The sequence below is a fragment of the Ambystoma mexicanum genome, chromosome 5q, assembly GCF_040938575.1.
Source record: "Ambystoma mexicanum isolate Mex_15411 chromosome 5q, UKY_AmexF1_1, whole genome shotgun sequence".
NCBI classification, from domain to species: Eukaryota; Metazoa; Chordata; class Amphibia; order Caudata; family Ambystomatidae; genus Ambystoma; species Ambystoma mexicanum.
The window spans coordinates 59715207-59734358 of record NC_090933.1 but is presented as its reverse complement, the minus strand read 5'-3'; the positions used below and the strand labels follow the sequence as shown (position 1 = coordinate 59734358).

The window sequence follows — 19152 nt, the reverse complement described above, 5'->3', positions numbered from 1 at the left end:
AATACCAAGAGGAAAGTGTTGTGAAGTCCCACACCCGTTGGACACTACAAATTCTTACCCAACAGTACCCATGTTCTAGGTGGATGAAATGCTTGCTATGCGTTTTGGGCATTTAGGAAGGTGAAATATTCTTAGATGCCCATGACTTGACTATTTATCTTTTGATTTTAAGTTGGTGAAAAAAAAAGCAAGAAACGCACATATGAGCAAGTTAAACTTGATGATGAGGATGACGACCATTATTCTGCTCGAAGCTCTCCAAGTGAAACCCCACAGGTATGAAATTTTTCTCATTTAGGAAACCTGACCTTTCTACTAGATCTTAGCAATTTGCCTGTAGTGTTGTGCACGTTTTTAAATCAATGAATGGTGTGTGCTGCTCTGCTTCTTGAAGCATCAGTACGTTCAAGAACGCCAATTATTTTAGAATATGAAAAATGGAAACCAACTACTCCATAGTTATTCAGCATCAAATGCAGTGCTGCAATAGCTTGACACAAGGAGTTTTTGTAATATTCCTCCACTATGTGACGTGAAACACTGAATGAAGATTATTTACCTTCAGTTTGGGACTGATATTTATGCGTAATTTGAGATAAATTGGCTAAACTAGTAAATCATTCTCTTCCCATTGCACACATTTAGTACTATAAATTGGTCCTAATGTGAAAAACTCATTTGAACACTTGCTACCTCATCCAATAGTTGACCCCAGTATATTAGTGTTTGGCAGAATACCAAACATGAGCTTCCAGTAGTCCTTCTGATGCACCAGTAAGAGACTGTCTTTCATATTAGTTGCACAATTTTTTTATGGGAAATATACGGCAAAATGCCTTCAGGCAGTTTCTTTTCACATAACCGGTTTATCAAAATAGTGAGATTTTTATTTTTATGTATGGATTCCCATGTAGGCATTACAAAATACATATATAAAGATTAAACAAAAATGTATAACATTTTGTTTTATCTTATTACAAAAGAAATTGATTTTTTTACAGGTTACTCGAAAGAATGGTGTAAAAAGTGCAATCCACAAAAAGCATTTGCTCTGATTCTCTGCCCCTTCCCTTCATCCACCTATACTAGCTAAAATCCTGATGTGTCTCTGGTACTCTCTCGGTTCTTAAAATATGCAGTTCCATATCCAGCCAATGTTCCAGTTATAATGCATTTCCCAATAACTTCAGCCTCTTTTCTGTACTTTGAAGTTGCAGTAGGATGTACTTCTTAGTGAACATAATGGGTTTGTTGCAGTTAAAGATTACTTGCTAAACCGTTTACATCCACATCTAGCCATGGCTTTCATTTTTGCTGTGAATGTTTGAGATATCTGAAAGGACCATTTTGAATGTATTGTGTGCTCCCACGTATTCCTTATCTTTGATATTCCCATATGCATCTTGCTGCTTCGGGATTTATTTTTCCAGTAGAGGCGCTGCGCATCGATGTCTGCCGAGTTGATGTCCCTCGGAGGCCTCTGTCTCGATGTTTTCTGCACTTCATGAGCTTCGGGAATGTAACGGTCGGTTCTTTGAAGAAATTGAAGAACATTGAATTTGTTTCGTAAAAAAATTCATCAATCCTTCGATTGAGGTGGCCTCTCCATCTACGCCCCGATCTGGCCTAAAATAATGCTGAGATTGTGGCGCATGGATGTCCTTGACAGACACGCACATGGTCTGTCCGTGGTTCCTTGGGGCAGAGCATCCATGATCAGAATGTGACGAGTGTTGATGATGGGGAAAGCCTTATGAGAGCGCAGAGGTAAGTTGGAGAAAGGTACGACTCAACAATCCATTAGCCCTAACAAACGCACCTTAGATGAGTAGAGTCCATTGTCTCATTGAAGTAAAAAACACTCCTATTGACTATCTCGGAGCGGATCGCACCATTCATCCGCTTCAAGGCATAGTAAGAAAAGGCGTTGTAGATTGCTGTCCACCTCATCCTCCAGTTCACCGGAGAGCGGTGCATGTCCCACCAAGAACAGCTCCACGGCTCAGTGGGAGAAATTCCGCAAAATAATGTTAAAGGTGTTCGAGAACGCGGCCTTGCCCCGCTCAGAGATACCTAGAAGCGATACCCCACAGAAAAACCTGGTAGACATAAGAGCTGTGAGTCTTCGACCTCGGCAAAACAAACTCCTCTAGAGCGTGAAAAACCCTTGAGTCGAGAAAAAACGCCTCTGTGCCGTACAAGACGTCATCACTATTGTTAGGCAGAAACCTGTGCAGTTCCCTTAGGCACCACTGCACAAGATTTAAGACTACAGGCGTTGGCAGTAAACCCACTTGGTAGCAGTCTGTACCACCCAGATTTACCTGGTAGCTGTGGCTGAGCAGTCAGACTTCCCTCAAGAAGAGTTAGGCAGTATGCAAAGTATACTCAATAGGCACTCAGATACAATAATACAAGCAAACACTGACCAGAGCTTTGGTATCAAAGTATATAATTATTTATTTAAAAACACACAGTTGAAACACTCCAGCACTCTTATTGTAAAATATTCTAAACACAGTTACTATTATGATATATACACCCCTTTTTCCCTATTAGAAAATCACAGTAAAACACCACTTATTTTCATACAGAGGTGAGCGCTTAACTAGATTGCACTCTAATAAGTTTGTGAAAAAGGGGGGGGAGAGAGAATATGAAAAGGTACACAACTCTACGATTCCAGAACACTGTTAGCAAGGCAGAGAGCAAAAAGTCACTGGTGAGCCAAAGTCCAAAGGCTGGGCCCACTCTTAGAGAGAGCAGAGCACAAATGCGCCCAAGATCACACAGTTACACTAGGCTTAGAAAGTCTTGCAGAGGGTTCAGAAAAGCGTTTAGAGAGGCTTAGAAAAGTTTAGCCAAGCTGTCCCAGGCTAACCCAGGTTCGAAAGCCGGGGGCTAAATCTACCCCGTACAGTCGGTAGCAAGGGAAGCCAGGCGTGACACGATACCTTAAGTGGGAAGGATCCTCCAGCGGTGGCAGTTGTTCCTGGTAGTGGGTGCAAGTTGCGTCGTCGTCCAGGGGAAGAGAAGATCCCGACTTAGAGGAAAGATGAAGGTCGTTGCACTACCAGGGCAGAAACCAGCCGCTGAGTTTTCCGGTTAAAGGTGGTACCTTTGTCTCGCAGTCGTGGTAAAACGTGGTATCCCGGTTGCCGGGGTGCTTGGCACGGGCAAGGCAGCCACGAGGTACTTCGGGAAAGCGAAAAGACGGTGAAACTGGTTATCCCCACCAGTCAAAGGAAGAAGACTCTCCGGCGGAAGATGTCCTCTGTCGTTGGGAAAAGTGGTGAGGCAGTCCAGCAGGGCTCCACCGGTGGTGGTGTCGTGGCAGGTCGGCTCAGCTTCTCCCTCGTCGGATTCTTAGGTCCTGTGGCGACTTCTGAAGTTCCAGTCCCCAAAGCCCTGCTTTTATGCAGCAAACCCCCATTCACTCAGCCTAGCTGTCACTCAAACATGCTAAGTGGTGAGCCGGCCGGCTCACCACTTGGGCCAATCAGGATGGAGTGCGACTTGAGTTGCCTAGCCAACTCAGTCCAGGGTGCCTAAATTCCCCTCCACCCCTCCTAAGTACCCCAGACATAGTGGCACCACTTTGGAGGGCTTCTGTGGAGAAGCCCGCCAAAAAGTGGAACAAAGGGCTCGACTTGGGTTGGAGTCACAGAAGAGAACACAAACGCCATTTTAGAATCAAGTTTTGGCAAAAAATACCAACCGGAGAATTAATATTAATTAAATAAACCGGCGGTTTGTTCGAGGCTACCGTAAATAATTAAATAAAGATAGTAGCCTAAAACAATGGGAAATCCCATAGGAAAATATTCGCGGTTGAATATAAAAAGTAGTATCCACCAGCCAAATCTCGATCAGGGGGGACGGAGACGTGCACCCTCGACTAACAGACCCCGGGACAATTGAATTTCCCCAGCCAGTACGTCCACAATATGATGGTTTGTACTGGTTCTGTTCAGAATTTAAGACTAGTAAAGTCAATGGTGACTTTACATGCCCTGGGAGACAGTAGTCAGTCCCAGGGTATGGAGTCTATACTGGGGGGTCACTATGACACCCCTGTGTTACTGCACGGAGGGTGCTGTAACACATGAAGCCCTATGGAGTAAAAGACCCCATAGCGCATTAACCACATCTAGATTCAAAGAAACACACTCAAATCATGCCCAAGAGTGAGGGTAAAAGAGTCTCACTCTTGGCAGGAGAAATAAATAAACCCCAAAAATCCAGCAAAGCTGCTGGGGGACTCACTAGGTTAGGAAATTCAGCCTAAACAGAGAATTCTCCCTAACAACTATCGACTCGGATATCGAAGCCAAAGACTGCGTCATCAATGCCCTCAGCGACTCGCTTCAATACCCTCGATGACTTCATCGGAGATGTCAAAGTCAATTCTATCGACAACCTCAAAGCCAATCATGAATCCATCGAGGCCAATGACGTCCACGTCGACGATTACTTCATTAGAAAAAAGCTATATACCTCAGTCCTGTTCAGTTTACTTTAAAACTGTATCCTCAATTTGTGAGGAGTGAGAGGATTCTGATGCAGAAAGACACTTTGGTCTGGAGTGTGGGAGGCCTCCCATACCAGAAGAACTGATCTCAGAAGAGGTCAGATTGAAAGACCTGCAGGACTCCTTGCAGGAAGCAAGCAGGATTGATACTTCCCCAGAGGTTGAGTATAGTAAGCCTGAACCAGGGGATCATGCAGATAGTAGTTACAGGACACTTATGAATAGGGTGATGGAATATATGGGGTGGTCTAGTTCCACTCCTGTATACGAGTAAGATGACCATACTGACATACTTGATAAGGGACTACAAGAACATCCTATCGTCCCCTTTCACAAGGCCTTAAAAAAGAAGTTGTCTACAAACTGGGAAACGCCAGAGGTAATCCCTGCAGTCAGCAAAAGACTGACAGCAAAATATAGGGCATCAGCTGCAGATCCCCCTATACTTGTCAAAACACCCGACCCCAGAAAGCCTAGTTGTTCAAGCTGCAACTTCTTCAGGAAAACGGACTGCATACCCTACAATCCCACAGGATCGTGATAATAAAATGTTTGATGCCATGGCCAAGAAAGTTTTCTCGGCATGCATCATGTCCTTAAAGTCTGCTAATATCACGTGCACGCTGGCAAGATTTACCCACACCCTTTGGGAGTGTGTTTCAATGACAGCTGACCATCTCCCTGAAGGGGAGGAGAGAGACGGTTTCTCGTACATTATCAAGGACGGAATGGACGCTATGTGAGTCCCTTCAGACCAATCTTGACTCTGTTGACTGCATCAGCAGAGCCATTGCGGCTAGTACGACAATCCGTTGATTTGTGTGGTTGCTGTAGTCTGGATTTGCTCCTGACATACAGTCCAGACTTCTGAATATGCCCTTTGACAACACTCATCTATTTGGCAGGAAAGCTGATGACAGTTTGAGAAGTTGAAAACTTCTAAGGCGGCGGTGAAATCCCTTGGAGCTGCGATAAGACAAACACTGAACCGCCCCACAGGTGCATCCAGGAGGGGTAGGTTCTTTCGCCATTATTCCGCATTCGGAAATGGCAGAGGACAGCCAGCTCAAAGAGGCCAGATACGTTTCCCCTGTACTCCGGAGACCCCCGGCCGGCCATAGGGGTTGAGGTTTGCTCCAAATTACTTTAAGACGATATAGCTGCACCTTTGAGATGGATGGGGGTGCAGATTTATTACTCCAACACAATCAATAAGGACAACTCAATGGTTTGGCAAAGGGAGTCCGTTTAATGACAAGTACAAAAACCGGGGCGTCATGGGAATCAGCAGTGATGCGATAGTCGGTCTCTCTTCAACTCCAACAAACTTCACACAAAACATAACTTTTATACTCCAAACGCATCATAATCGACGTGTACCACTCAAAAGTTTAACATGCAAGACTATTGGTTAAGAAAAGGTAACTTTAAAATAGGTACTATATCTGTATATGGTAACGGAGTGAGGGGATTGGGAAAACACTGTCAGGTGGGTATCTAGGCCCTCCCTTTAAACATGACTACTGTAGACGTCACTAAATGTACGACGTCCCATTGGTTCTACTAACTATAGGACCCTAGATTATTTGGTCCATTGTGAGTGGGTTGGCGTCAACCCCATGCATACATTTCCACTTTGCTTAGCAGAACACAGAACGGTCAGCCAGGTGCAGGGTGCCCCTCAGCTACCCGGCCTTCATCCAATTAAGGTTACAATCAATCATCGCTTCAGCAGCTATGTGTAAATTATTTTACTGTGGTTGGCCTCGAAACTGCATCTTCTGTCTGGAAAAGTTCTGATATCTCTGTCTGGACGGATGCCAGGCGTAGGTATGAACCCGTGCTGCTCCTCGCTCGGCTGGTCACGTGATTTCCACACTGTGAATTTGTCTAGTTTCTCTCAATTTGTGCATTTAATTCTTATTTAGCTTGCCACCTGCCTATGCCTCCTTATCTCGACCTTTCAAAGACAGGATATTCTGTTGTTACTTTGAATTATTTGTAGCTACTGTTCATTCCTTCTATCGGTATGACCTTGGCTCTACTGGCACGATTTGCATCTGCCGAGTTTCGATTCAGCCGTCTCTTCTCGTTCAGCTAGAATATGAATCTTGTCTATAGTAACCTGAGTTGATTCTGCTTTTAGTGCAAAGTGGAATCGCACTTATAATACTGTGATTCGTTTTGAGGTAGATTATGTATAATGGTGCTTGCCGCATGATTCTTCTACTTAGCATAGCAAGCCGTACTGTTTTCTTAGCTTTCTTGCGGTTCCAAGCATATGTACAGGCGTTAGCTGGTTGAATATCTTCATCCTGCTTACAGCTTAAGCTTCTTTGTATTTCAACATAGTTCTCTTCTTCTAGGGTCACAATATCCTTATTCATGGCGTTTTGTCTTTGTGTCGTCCTTGGGTCGTCATATCTTCTGTCTGCGAGTCCATCCGAGTCCTTGTGACGTCACTATTCGTCTTCCACTAAGGCCTTTTTGGTTTCTTCCGGGACAGTACTTGGGCAATCTTCATTCCGTCTCATTTGCTGGTAGGGTTTTTTCAATGGATACCTTACTGCCCATGGTTTTCTGGGTATTGGTATTTCAATAGGTGTTGCTCTTCTGATAGGTACTGGGCAGAGCCCTACTGCGGCTCTCTGCTGGTTTATTTGCTCATCATACGTCACATATTTCGGTGTGAACGTTCCTGGTACTTCAAAATGGGCGACTGGAGTGCAGGCTTTATTTGGGACCTCCTCTACACTCCCCCTCTACCAATTTCACTTTCTCCTTTGGATTCATCTTACTTGGTTCCTCTGTATTCATCTTCACTTCATCGTCTGGTTTCATTTCTTCTTCATCTTTTGGGTCTGTACATGATGGTTTGAAGAAGTGTCTCTTTGGAGTCAATATCTTTATTACTCCTTTCAGGCTTCCTGCTGTCCTTACATGTTCATATTTATTCCATGTCATTAGTTGACATTGTCCATTTGGGCTACAGTAAATCCATCTTCCCACATCATTTGTGTTTCCTGGGATAAAGAAACTCCTTCACAAAGTCTTATTTCTTCATCAGTCAGGTTTTCGGGCTTCCATCCTGGCTTGACATCAGTCATGATCTTCATCTCTATGGCTTTCTTTGCAGCCTTCTGGCACTGAGAGATTATTATCTTGATAACACAAAATCGTAATATCTCTAGCAGGGCTCCTAGGAACTTGAATATGTCTGCCATCCATTGTGGGACCCACGAGAATAGTGATCCAAACCAGTTATCATCATCAACTTCGTCGATCATCTGGTTCTGTAGCTTCGTCAGCATCCCTATGGCTTCTGTTAAAGTTCAGTTTTCCTCGTCGTGAGATGGTATAAATGTGCAACATGATTCTCCAATTTTTGCACAAACTCCTCCATCGATGGCTGTGATCATGTCAAGGACATATCTGTTCTGTAGAGACATCAGTCGGATGGCTCTGAACTCTTCCTTAATCGCATTGAATCCTTTTATAGTCATGTTTATCATCTGCAGTAACTCCCATCTGGTTATCTGCAACCATTTAGTATTTACTCCAACTAGGATTCTTGGCATAAAAATCGTTGTGAACACTGATGAGGTGAGGCTGAACAGCCTGTGTCCATATGGGATTGCATGAAATGCTGCTTCTGATTTAGCAGTGAAATAATTTTCTCCCTTCATTCCCATCAGCAGTTCCACAGATCTCTTCTTTCTCAGGTGAGCATCTGCTTTTGGGAAACTGTCACTATTCAGGTCACTTTTCGGGATCACTAATGCTGGAACGTGGACGTTTACTATTGTGCATATGCCTCCCCAGTCTCTCGGCAGTCTGTATGCTTTGGATCCACAAGCCCAATTGTGATCCATAATTACTGCAGTTCCATGCACCATTCCTGGAGCGTCAAAAACTCGTCCACAGTTCTGATTCTCTCCCATTTTTCTTGTGCCCTTATTCCTGAAGCAGAATTCTGGGCTTTCCAGTGGAACGATCTGCAAGGGTCCTCCTGTCTTCGACCCATGTCAATAGTTTTGCAAGCTTTGGCCATAATTACTTGCATCCGTTTCGCACTATGTTGATGGTGGGCTTGTTGTGACAGAAGACAATCCATACTTGGGATATTACTACTCCTTTCTCCCATCCGTCTGGTGAAAGCACTGTTCCCCAAATTTGCATTTGGCCTCGATTATTCCATCTCCGAGCTTCTTCTGGAGTTTTTCCTTGAACATTTAGCTTCCGGTTTGCTTCTCTTCTGATCTCTGCTCCTTTAACTCCAGGCTTCTCATATCTGATCACAAGGTGTTTAGTCTGTGCATTGTTTCTTGTTTTTATGTCCTGGGAATAATTGTCTTCATTTGGATCAATTGTTTCAGTTGCCCATTTCAGTGAGGCATCACTACCCCTGAACTGGCCTCTGGTCTTGCACATTGCTACGTGTGAGAGACCGTGTGCTGTCTGGACATCGATTTCTACAGCTGTGAAGATTTTGGATTTCCCCATGCTGTATGGTAGGAGTGCACAAACAAAGCATTCCCCTTCTGAACTTCGTCTTCCTACTTCTTTCATGTGCTGGTACCAAATGTTATTTCCCAGATGTGCTGTGCTGTCCAGGTAGTCATTTAGTTAATTGTCATCTCCATGCATACTTCACTTGATTCTTAAGGTTTTCCTGTAATTTGCTATTACTACATCCCTAAATGTATCTGTATGGCTTTTTCTTGCTGGGGGATTTTCAGGTATCCCGGTCCATGGTGCAAGCCGCCTCATCTGCGCCATTTGAGTGGACAAGAGTCTGGCAGCTTTCCTTCTCTTCATACATCCTTTTCCTGCTGGATACAAATGCCCATTCCAACCAGCCTGACGCTGGTCCAGTATATGGCTGCAATGTGGAACTGGTACTTGTCCCTTGTGCGGGGACATATATGCTTGGCAATACAGTCTCTGCGGTTTTGTTTTTCAGTTCCTCATGCAGTTTCCTCTCTATGGCGATGTACGGGAATGAGTCTACTATCAGTTGCGTCCATGCAGAGTTTCTCCGGGTTGGCTCTCATTTTCTTAACAGTTTCAGATATGACTGCTTCTGGTGGTTTTTCTCTTAACTCTTCTTGTGTCCTCACAACTTCTTCTGTGAAGTTTCTTATGGCAGGCAGTCTTCTTTTCTACTGTTTTGATTTGTGGTCCTGCATTCATTGACACTAGGCCTGTTTCGTGTGCATTCAGTGTTTGTGCGCATGTAGTTGTCAGTGATGTTACTTCAATCATTCTGTGCCGACCCTGTCCACGGCTTTCCTTTTTGTTTGTTACCACAAGGGTGTGTGTCATTGCTAATCATTCATTTCAAGTTAATTCACTCTACCATTAGATCTTCTAGGGACTGGAATGACTATATAAGGTCTGGGTGTTTTTGTGGGTTTTATGCGTGCATCATTAGGTGGGTGCAATGAAATTTGAACGCTTTGTGCACCAATAAAGAATGCAGTTCTGATTAATGACAATAAAACAATGATGAATATGATACATAGGGACATTATGCCCCTGTAGGTCAGGCGGCAGCATTTTCTTCAAGAGAAGCGGAGGTGCCTCTCTTCTTGTGGGAGGACCAGGTTGCTGCTCTGGACCCCTATCTCGATCATTCGCCAAATGTCCATGTTATTATTCCCTCACCCAATATCGTCTTTCGAGTTCTGTGTTTAAGAGTATCAGGTGCTCCACAAGTGTCCCCCCCCCTCTTGTGAGTGACAAATTCTCGTATTTCTGGATACAGTTCCTAGACTATGGGAAAAATCAAATTAAATAACACTTCAGTTAGTCCCTTTACTGTGCATGTTCAAAGTAGGTAAGCTCCCAATCCACTCCTCGGATTTGCTTCAGTCCTGAGGACATATTGGACACTGATCCGTATGAAGAAATAGGGAAAAATAGCAGGTATAACAAGTGAAGTTCTTGACATGGCTTCCTTGATCTGTCTGTTTTTTAGAATCTCCACAGATAGCTCCTCTGATGATTAGAAAGTTCCACTTGAAGCACGATTCCATGCAGGAGCATTCCCATCTGTACAACATTAGCTGGATCTCTGATGAATGTGAGGACGTCAACATTGATTGGTCTCCCCACTAGCTCTGGAAAGTCAGTGACTAGACCAAAAAGGACGTTATGTGCCAACCTGCTGTTTTCTGGTGACAGGGACATCTGTCCTGTCTTTGCTGAGGTTCCGGATTATGTTTTTTCCTAAATGTGAACAATGTCTACACTGTCCGGTCGCATGGAGTGCGACTAGAATTATGATCTTATTTAAGAGATGGCTTCAATGTTCAGTGTTTGCTGGGTCTCGAAGAAAATTGAGTGTTTCTGTTCTCCCGATAAGAGTTGGACACTCTTCGATTCTATGAAAGAACAGTGTTGATAAGCTCATCTATTTCTGACTGTGTTCGGAACATTTGATTCTCTCTCACTGTACTCGGGGAGTAGGAGAAATTGTTCAGCAATGACAGTGAGCAGTTGTCTTATTGTCTTTTCGTTTTCAGGATCTTGAAGAAAGTCTGTGACACTGGTGAATCTCCCTACCAATGATGGGTATGATCTTAGCACTAGAACAAGATAGGTTATGTCCTTTGTGATGTCTCTACTGTGGGACACCATAAGTGATTCTGAATAGTGTCTTGGTATTAAACGAATCAGGATACTGTATTTGCTTCCGATGTAAGTGTCCTCGGTCGAAGTTTGGCATATTCTTTTCTCCAGCATTGGATCTTTCATGGATTCACATGCTTTGAATATTCCCCGTCGTCAGGCTGGGAATCCCCGGTACATTATATAGACCCTTTCCCGTAGGAAAACTTTTTCGACGCTTATGCGTCCTATCCACCTCGTTTTGTATCATGCGTGCCCGTGCCGTCAGGACGTCATGATATAAATACAGGCCCCGCCCCCGCGCTCCCTCAGATTTCAACCGTCTTTCAAAGCAGTGGGATCTTCGTGTTACTACTAGTGATAACTAGATTGTTTTTTTGTCTGTTTCGCGTAAGCGAAGTTCAAATCTGGAGAATTATGTCTGGAAAGGCGTTATTTCGCCCATGTGCAACCTGTGGCCTCAAAAAGGTTTATGAAGGAGACGGCCACATGGACTGTATCTACTGTCTCCACCCGCACCACACGGCGGATACATGTGAGATATGCCAGGGTTTCTCCCAAAAAACCCTTAAGGACCGTAAAAGAAGGCTGGTCGACTGGCTTAATGACGGAGCGGGTGCCTACCCGGCTTCGGAAGTTGGCTCCACGGCCTCCAGGAGCAAGTCGGAGCCTCCATCGAAGAAGGTGCGGCCAGCAGAAATTCGCCCTGAGGACAAGCATAAGGGGAAACATGCTGGATCCTCCTCATCTCATAAAAAGCCCTCCTCCTCCTCATCATCTAAGACGGAGAGGCTGGCGCTGTCTAAATCCTCCTCAGGGGACCGTCCCAGGTCTTCCGTGAGTCGAGAAGCTTCAGCCGGGAAGTCGGCATCAAAATCGACAACGAAGTCTAAAGGCTCGACGACGACGACTTCCTCGTCGACCTCGGTGTCATTGACGATGCCTATTACCGTTCAAGCAGCAGCGGTTGGGATTCCTTCGTCGACGGAAACTCAGTCTATGGCTTGGCTGCCTGAGGTCTATGACCCGATCCCCCCTGAGGTCTTACTGCAGCCAGACATGGCCTGCTCGGCGGAAGGGGAAGGTGACATGGTTCTGCAGCCATTGGATTTAGGCTTACGGCCTTCCACGTCGACGACGACGGCGACGAGTGCGAGCGGGGGTATGGTACCTATATCATCCACGTTGCTGAACCCCCAGACAGTTTTGTCTCTGGATGTGCTTAATACTCTTCAGAAGCTACTACAGCGGCTGGATACCCAGTTCCCTCAACCTGGGACGTCATCGTCACTTCTGTCTGTACCTTCCGTCGACGAGCAAACTTGTACGGCTCGCTCGTCGACGAATCACCCATCGGCTCCCCAGGCGGTAAAAGATCGTCCTCGAGCTCAGGAGGAGGGTGAGTTGTCGGAGTCCGACTCTATACATGATGACTCTGGGTCAGACATCTCCCTGTCACCGTCGAGGGACCCGACATGGAATTCGGATGTAGAATTGGAGTCTACGAGGAGCCAGACACAGCCATCTCCCCCTGATGATGTGGGAGCCTTCCATGCAATGATGGGGAAAGCGTGTTCCGAATTCGGCTTGATTCCTGAGGAGCAGAGGAAAGACTGTTTCCTTTTTGACCATATGGGTCAAAGGAGAAAATCGGTATTTGCCATCCCAATCCTTGACCACGTGTGGCAAGAAGGTCTCAAAACGATGCGCCATCCGTTCTCGGAACCAGCCATAAAGGGACGGATCGAGAAAAAGTTTAAAGCTCCGGAGTCCACTCCAAAATGTCTAACATCACAGCCTTTGTCTGACTCGGTGGTGTCGGCGGCAGCAGCTAGGAAGGCCAGGGTCCAGCAAAAATGTTCAACGCCACCGGAAAGCGAGGCTAGGAGGCAGGACGCATTTGGAAAGAAGGTGCTCTCGGTCGGAGCGACGACAGTAAGAGCAGCCAATTCCTTAGCGATCGTGTCACGATATGATAGGGAAATGTGGCACAAATTAGCCCCTATCCTAGAACACCTGCCAGACGAACACCGAAAAGCAGCTATGTTACTGGTGCGGGACGGCGAGGAGGCCTCGAACCACGCTATTAATATCGCAGTGGACCTAGCAGAGTCTGGTTTCAAACAAATCAACCATGGAGTAGTGCTTCGTCGACAAGCGTGGCTCAAATGTACTACTTTCCGTCCTGAAGTACAGTACAAAGTCCTGGACATGCCATGCGAAGGGGAGCACCTGTTTGGCGAAAAGGTTGATGAAGCGCTGAAAGGGATGAAAGAAGACACGGATACTGCTAGGTCCCTCGGCGCCCTTCAAACGGGTAGAAATTTTCGCTCTTTTCGCCCTTTCAGAGGTGCTTCTGGAAACTCCCGCTTTGGAGCCTCGAGGGACCGTGGATTTAACAGGCCCTCGTACTCTTCACAAGGGTTCAGACGAGCGTCCCAGTCGGCACGTGGAAGCAGGGACTATCAAGCCTCCAGGCGGCGAGGCTCAGGTCCGTCGTCAACGAAGAACAAGCAAACCAGCAACCAATGACGGCCTTCGGAACGTCCTGGGGGGTCGAGTCTCTCATCACTTCGACCGATGGAAATGCATCACCAAAGATCGATGGGTCCTAGACACGATTCGCATGGGTCATGCGCTGCAATTCAAAGACAAGCCTCCGCGTCTTCCTCCTTTATTCTCGACACAGCCCCACCTCCAAATCCTACGACAAGAGGCGGAGCTTATGTTGCGAAAAGGGGCGGTAGAGAGAGTTCCTGTGGCACAGGAAGGCCAAGGAGTTTATTCCAGGTTCTTTGTCGTCAAAAAGCCAAACGGCAAATGGAGGCCCATTCTCGACCTGAGGGTACTCAACAAGTGGCTAAAGAGCCAAAAATTCAAAATGCTAAAACTCCAAGAGGTTATCAGATCGGTGCAACCCATGGACTATCTCTCTTCACTAGACCTTCAGGATGCTTATTTTCACATCCCAATACGCCCACGACACAGGAGATATTTAAGATTCGTCGTCGGGAGAAAGCATTTTCAGTTCAAGGTCCTCCCGTTCGGGCTCAAGTCCTCCCCCAGGACGTTCACCAAGTGCTTGGCCCCTATAGCGGCCCATTTAAGGAAGGATGGTCATCATGTCTATCCATATCTAGACGACTGGCTAATCAGAGGGTCATCCAAGGAACAAACACGAGACAGTCTACGAGCCACAATGTCCATCTTACAGGAACTGGGCTTCGCAATAAACTTCAACAAGTCCTCAGTAGAGCCTTCGAGGACCTTGGTCTTTCTAGGAGCGGAGTTTCATACGCACACAAGCCTGGTGAAACCATCCAGCGAAAGAATTCAGAAACTTCAAAACAAGGCGTCGGAATGGAGCGGCGGTACCAGAGTCTCTGTGCGCAAGTACATGTCCCTGCTAGGGACCATGTCGTCCTGCATTCCGTTAATAAACAACTGCCGTCTGTTTATGAGGCCTTGCCAGGAATTTCTAGCGGACCGTTGGGCACAGAGCAGAGGTCGCTGGTCCGACAGACTGGTCGTCGACGAACAACTAGTTCAAGCACTCGGCTGGTGGAAAGTGTCTACTCACCTAACGAGAGGGATGCCTCTACTGGAACCAGAGTTCCAAAAGACGGTGGTGACGGATGCATCGCTGAGAGGATGGGGAGCTCATCTGGATATGTTACAGGTACAAGGCCAGTGGTCTTTGCAGGAGTCCTCCCTGCATATCAACCTGTTAGAACTGAGAGCAGTGCGATGGGCTCTGAAGTCTTTTCTTCCGCAACTGAGGGACTCGGTGGTGCGTGTCATGACGGACAACACCACTACGATGTTCTACTTGAGGAAACAAGGAGGGACACGTTCCAGGTCCCTATCGACAGAGGCACAGAAAATCTGGCATTGGGCCCTTCAACACAACATACAAATCTTAGCATTTCACCTACCAGGAGTGAAAAACGTGGAAGCCGATGCCCTCAGCAGAGAAATGAACGAAGTTCACGAATGGGTGCTGAACGACCAACAACTTCAACAAGTATTCAAGGAATGGGGACACCCTTCCATAGACCTGTTTGCAACGAAGAACAACAAGAAATGCCATCAGTACGCAAGCAGATGGCCTCAGCAAGGCTCACTGGGGGATGCGTTCTCATTCCCATGGACGAACAAATTCCTGTACGCATTTCCTCCTTTTCCCCTTGTCAGGAGGACGTTGCAATGGATCCTCAGGTACCCATGTCGGGTAATTCTGGTGGCCCCATACTGGGCCAGACAAGTGTGGTTTTCAGACCTACTACACTTAGCGGCGGCGGAACCGATGAGATTCCAGAAGACCCCCGACCTTCTGTCTCGACAGGAGGGTGTCGTTTGGCATCACGACCCGGACAGCCTCAAGTTGACGGCCTGGCTCCTGACTTCGCCGAATTTGGTCGGCTAACGATTCCGGAGGACTGTCGACGTATCCTGCAAGCGGCAAGAGCACCTTCCACAAACGCCTCATACGCGTACAAATGGAAAAGGTTCTGTCAATGGTGTGAGGATCAACCAGGTTTGGCCCCGCAATCGATTAGGCCGGAACAGCTCCTTCCATACTTGCTGTTATTAGCTCAAATGGGCCTGTCGGTGTCGTCAATAAAAGTACACCTAGCAGCCATTTCCAGGTTTACTCGTCGACGGCACTCGGCACCATTGTTCAGCGACCGCCTGATTAAGCACTTCCTTAAAGGCCTCTTTCGGAGTTTCCCTCCAGAGAAGAAATTTCCACCGGAGTGGAGCCTCAATCTGATCTTAATGTCTCTTATGAAACCTCCGTTTGAGCCAATGTCATCATCGTCTCTGAAGTTTCTGTCGTGGAAATTGGCCTTCCTGGTGGCCATCACTTCAGCCCGACGTATCTCAGAAGTTCAGGCTCTAATGGTGGACCCACCATACTTACGATTTTTCAAGACCAAGGTAGTCCTAGCCACTAACCCACAGTTCATACCAAAAGCTCCTTCGGTGTTTCATAAACACTCTTCTATCGTGTTGCCTACGTTTTTTCCGGAGCCATGCTCGGGAGCGGAGCGCATGCTACACACATTGGATGTAAAAAGGGCTCTCAAGTTTTATCTTCATCGTACGCAACCGTTCAGAGAAACGAGACAGCTGTTTGTGGCCTATGGGTTGGGTGCTAGAGGAAAAGCCATTTCAAAGCAAGGACTTTCAAGATGGGTGTCATCTACCATCTCGTACTGCCATTCCAAGGCAGGGAAGCCTCTTCTACGACGGCCAAGAGCTCATTCAACTAGAGCAGCGGCATCGTCGACGGCACTGTGGGCCGGAGTCCCTCTAGGGGACATCTGCATGGCGGCTACCTGGGCGACTACACACACCTTTACCCGCCATTACTGCCTGTCGCAGCAACATGCCGAAGACACCCGGATGGGACAGGCGGTGCTTCGACACCTATTCCAGTAAGGTAAGCCCCGGCTGCGGGGTGGCATCCTGTGGAATTTATGACTGTATGTGGTCCGTTTTTTCCCTATGTAAACTATTACTGATGTATACATAATCTTAGGGAACGGCCTTTTGCGAAGAATGTATAGGGGTTTGCATGCACACCTCCTCTTGGGGGTAGTACTGCTATGTAATCTATTCAAAGCATGTGAATCCATGAAAGATCCAATGCTGGAGAAGGGAATAGTTTCTTACCTGTAACTCCATTTCTCCAGCATTGGTATCTTTCATGGATTCACATGCGCCCACCTGCCTCCCCTGATCATGCAAACCGGTTCCCCCACTACTTTGGGGGCCGAAATCTGAGGGAGCGCGGGGGCGGGGCCTGTATTTATATCATGACGTCCTGACGGCACGGGCACGCATGATACAAAACGAGGTGGATAGGACGCATAAGCGTCGAAAAAGTTTTCCTACGGGAAAGGGTCTATATAATGTACCGGGGATTCCCAGCCTGACGACGGGGAATATTCAAAGCATGTGAATCCATGAAAGATACCAATGCTGGAGAAATGGAGTTACAGGTAAGAAACTATTCCCTTCTCATCAAGGCTTAGGTACGCCTCAGTCCAATGTTCAGCAGTCAAATTTCCGAAGCAGCACAGCTGTGGTGATTACCTGTCATAGATATGGAATACGTCGGAGGAACCAATCCCCTCGAATGATGGTTACACGAACCACACCTGAGAGTTACAATAATCTGGGACAAAAGCAGCTAATGGAAATCCAAGAGGAGGCACCACAGGAAGAGAACAACCTGTGGAAACGTCGAGGGTGTTCCTTAAGCCCCTCTGACAGCTTGTGGCGACAAAAGCACTGGTAAACCAGTGATGCCTATAGCGTGTTGAAAATAGCACTGGAGCACTTACATTACCCGGCGCATATGACGAGAGAATCTAGCAGCAACGATCGCGGAAGACTGGTTCATACCGAATTTAGCTGAGCATGTTGCATTCTTTATGGTAAACTGTATAATCTGCCAGCAATTCACGGCTGGGTACACATTAAAAGTAATGAGGAGTCATCCCCAGGCCAAATGGGCCTTTTCAGCATTTGCATGTCGATTACGTCGACATGATTCACGTATGTAACTGGTACATATACCAGTTACATGTGTCCATCCTCTAGATAGATTGAGGCAGGTACATGTACACACCCAGACTCTACCTGTGCGGCCACATCTGCTTCGGAGATTTTTTGGCGTCGATGACGTCGATACTCTGTCCTCAAGGGCCTCCGTCACCCCATGTTACAAGTAGGACGCACGACACCCGTAGCCTCATTTCCGTTTTTTCCGCTAATGTGTTCACTTCGGAGATTTCGGCGCGCCTCGGTTCTTCTGAGTTATTCTTTTGGTTCTTCTAAACTGTTCGTTTGTGAAGATATTTCTTCGTCTTTACCCTGCAGCCGGGTTTCAAGACGTGTTGGGACTGCGGTTCCAAGATGTCGCTGACGGACCCGCACAACGCCTGCCTCTGGTGCCTCAGTGAGGACCACGCCACGGACGATTGTGACGAGTGCCAGTCGTTGACATCGAAGGCCTTGCGGGAGTGTAAGAAGAAGCTTTCTGTAGGTACGGTGTCCAAGCCCCGAAAGTCGAAATTCACTGGGCTTTCGACCGACGATTCTCTGCATCATCGGCCTAAGTCCAGGGGGTCTCGGTCCCAGAGTGGGTCCCACTATTCCTCTGCCTCTTCGAGGCACTCACGGAAGCGCTGTCACCGGTTGCTTTCCCCGTCCGAGGAATCTGCCCATCGGCAGGTTGCTTGTCCCAACAAGCTTTCCACTCCTGCGGAATGGGATTCATTTCGTAAGGAGATGATGGCGATTTTTCAGTCGCCTGGCTCCGTCCCGTCCGCTTCGTCGATAGACTCCAGCAGGGAGCGTGCTAGAGCCACCGTTCGCACGCCTTCGGGCTCGAGCGGTCGCCGCGATCACCGGAAACCTTCGAGGTCCCGGTCGGACAAGGTGGATCGCTCTAGCCATGCACACTCCAGGTCCCGGTCCTCGACGCCATCGAGACCGTCAGAGCCTGTGAGTTCTTCGAAGAAGACGTCGGCTCTGCCTCCGAGGAAGCTGTCAGCGCCGAGGCTGTCGAAGGACACGCTCGGGGCTCCGCCCTCGAGGCCTGTGTCGAAGCCATCGGCGCCACGCTCGACATCGATGTAGATTCCGTCAATACCCTCGATGCCTTTCGAGGAGGATTTCTCGGAGGTTCCCCGGAGACCGGTGGAAACCCTGAGGAAGGCTCTGACCAAGTCAAAAAACGTGGTTGTGCCTTTTTCTGTGCCCTCATCCAGGGATTTATTTCAGCCTCTTGATTATATTTCTGAGGTGGATGAAGGGTCTGAGGAAGGGTTTGTTCCTGATGAGGTTCCTGACAACCCCTTATTTGGTCATAGCCAGTTGGAAGACCTGCGTCCGTCTCTGCACGACACCAGTGGTCTGGACACCTCTCCGAAGGTGGAATTCGGTAGGCCTGAGCCTGGCACGCACGCCGAGTC

The 19152-nt window shown here is 47.3% G+C and overlaps 1 protein-coding gene across 4 annotated transcripts in view; it reads left to right on the top strand.

The window, feature by feature from the left end:
* Positions 1-19152, top strand: part of RPRD1A (regulation of nuclear pre-mRNA domain containing 1A) — an 897566-nt gene that overhangs the window by 270103 nt on the left and 608311 nt on the right. For all 4 annotated transcript variants that reach the window (XM_069620527.1, XM_069620526.1, XM_069620529.1 and 1 more), the window contains one exon: positions 173-276. In XM_069620527.1, coding sequence (XP_069476628.1) covers positions 173-276 — 104 coding nt within the window. The remainder of the gene's footprint in view (positions 1-172; positions 277-19152) is intronic.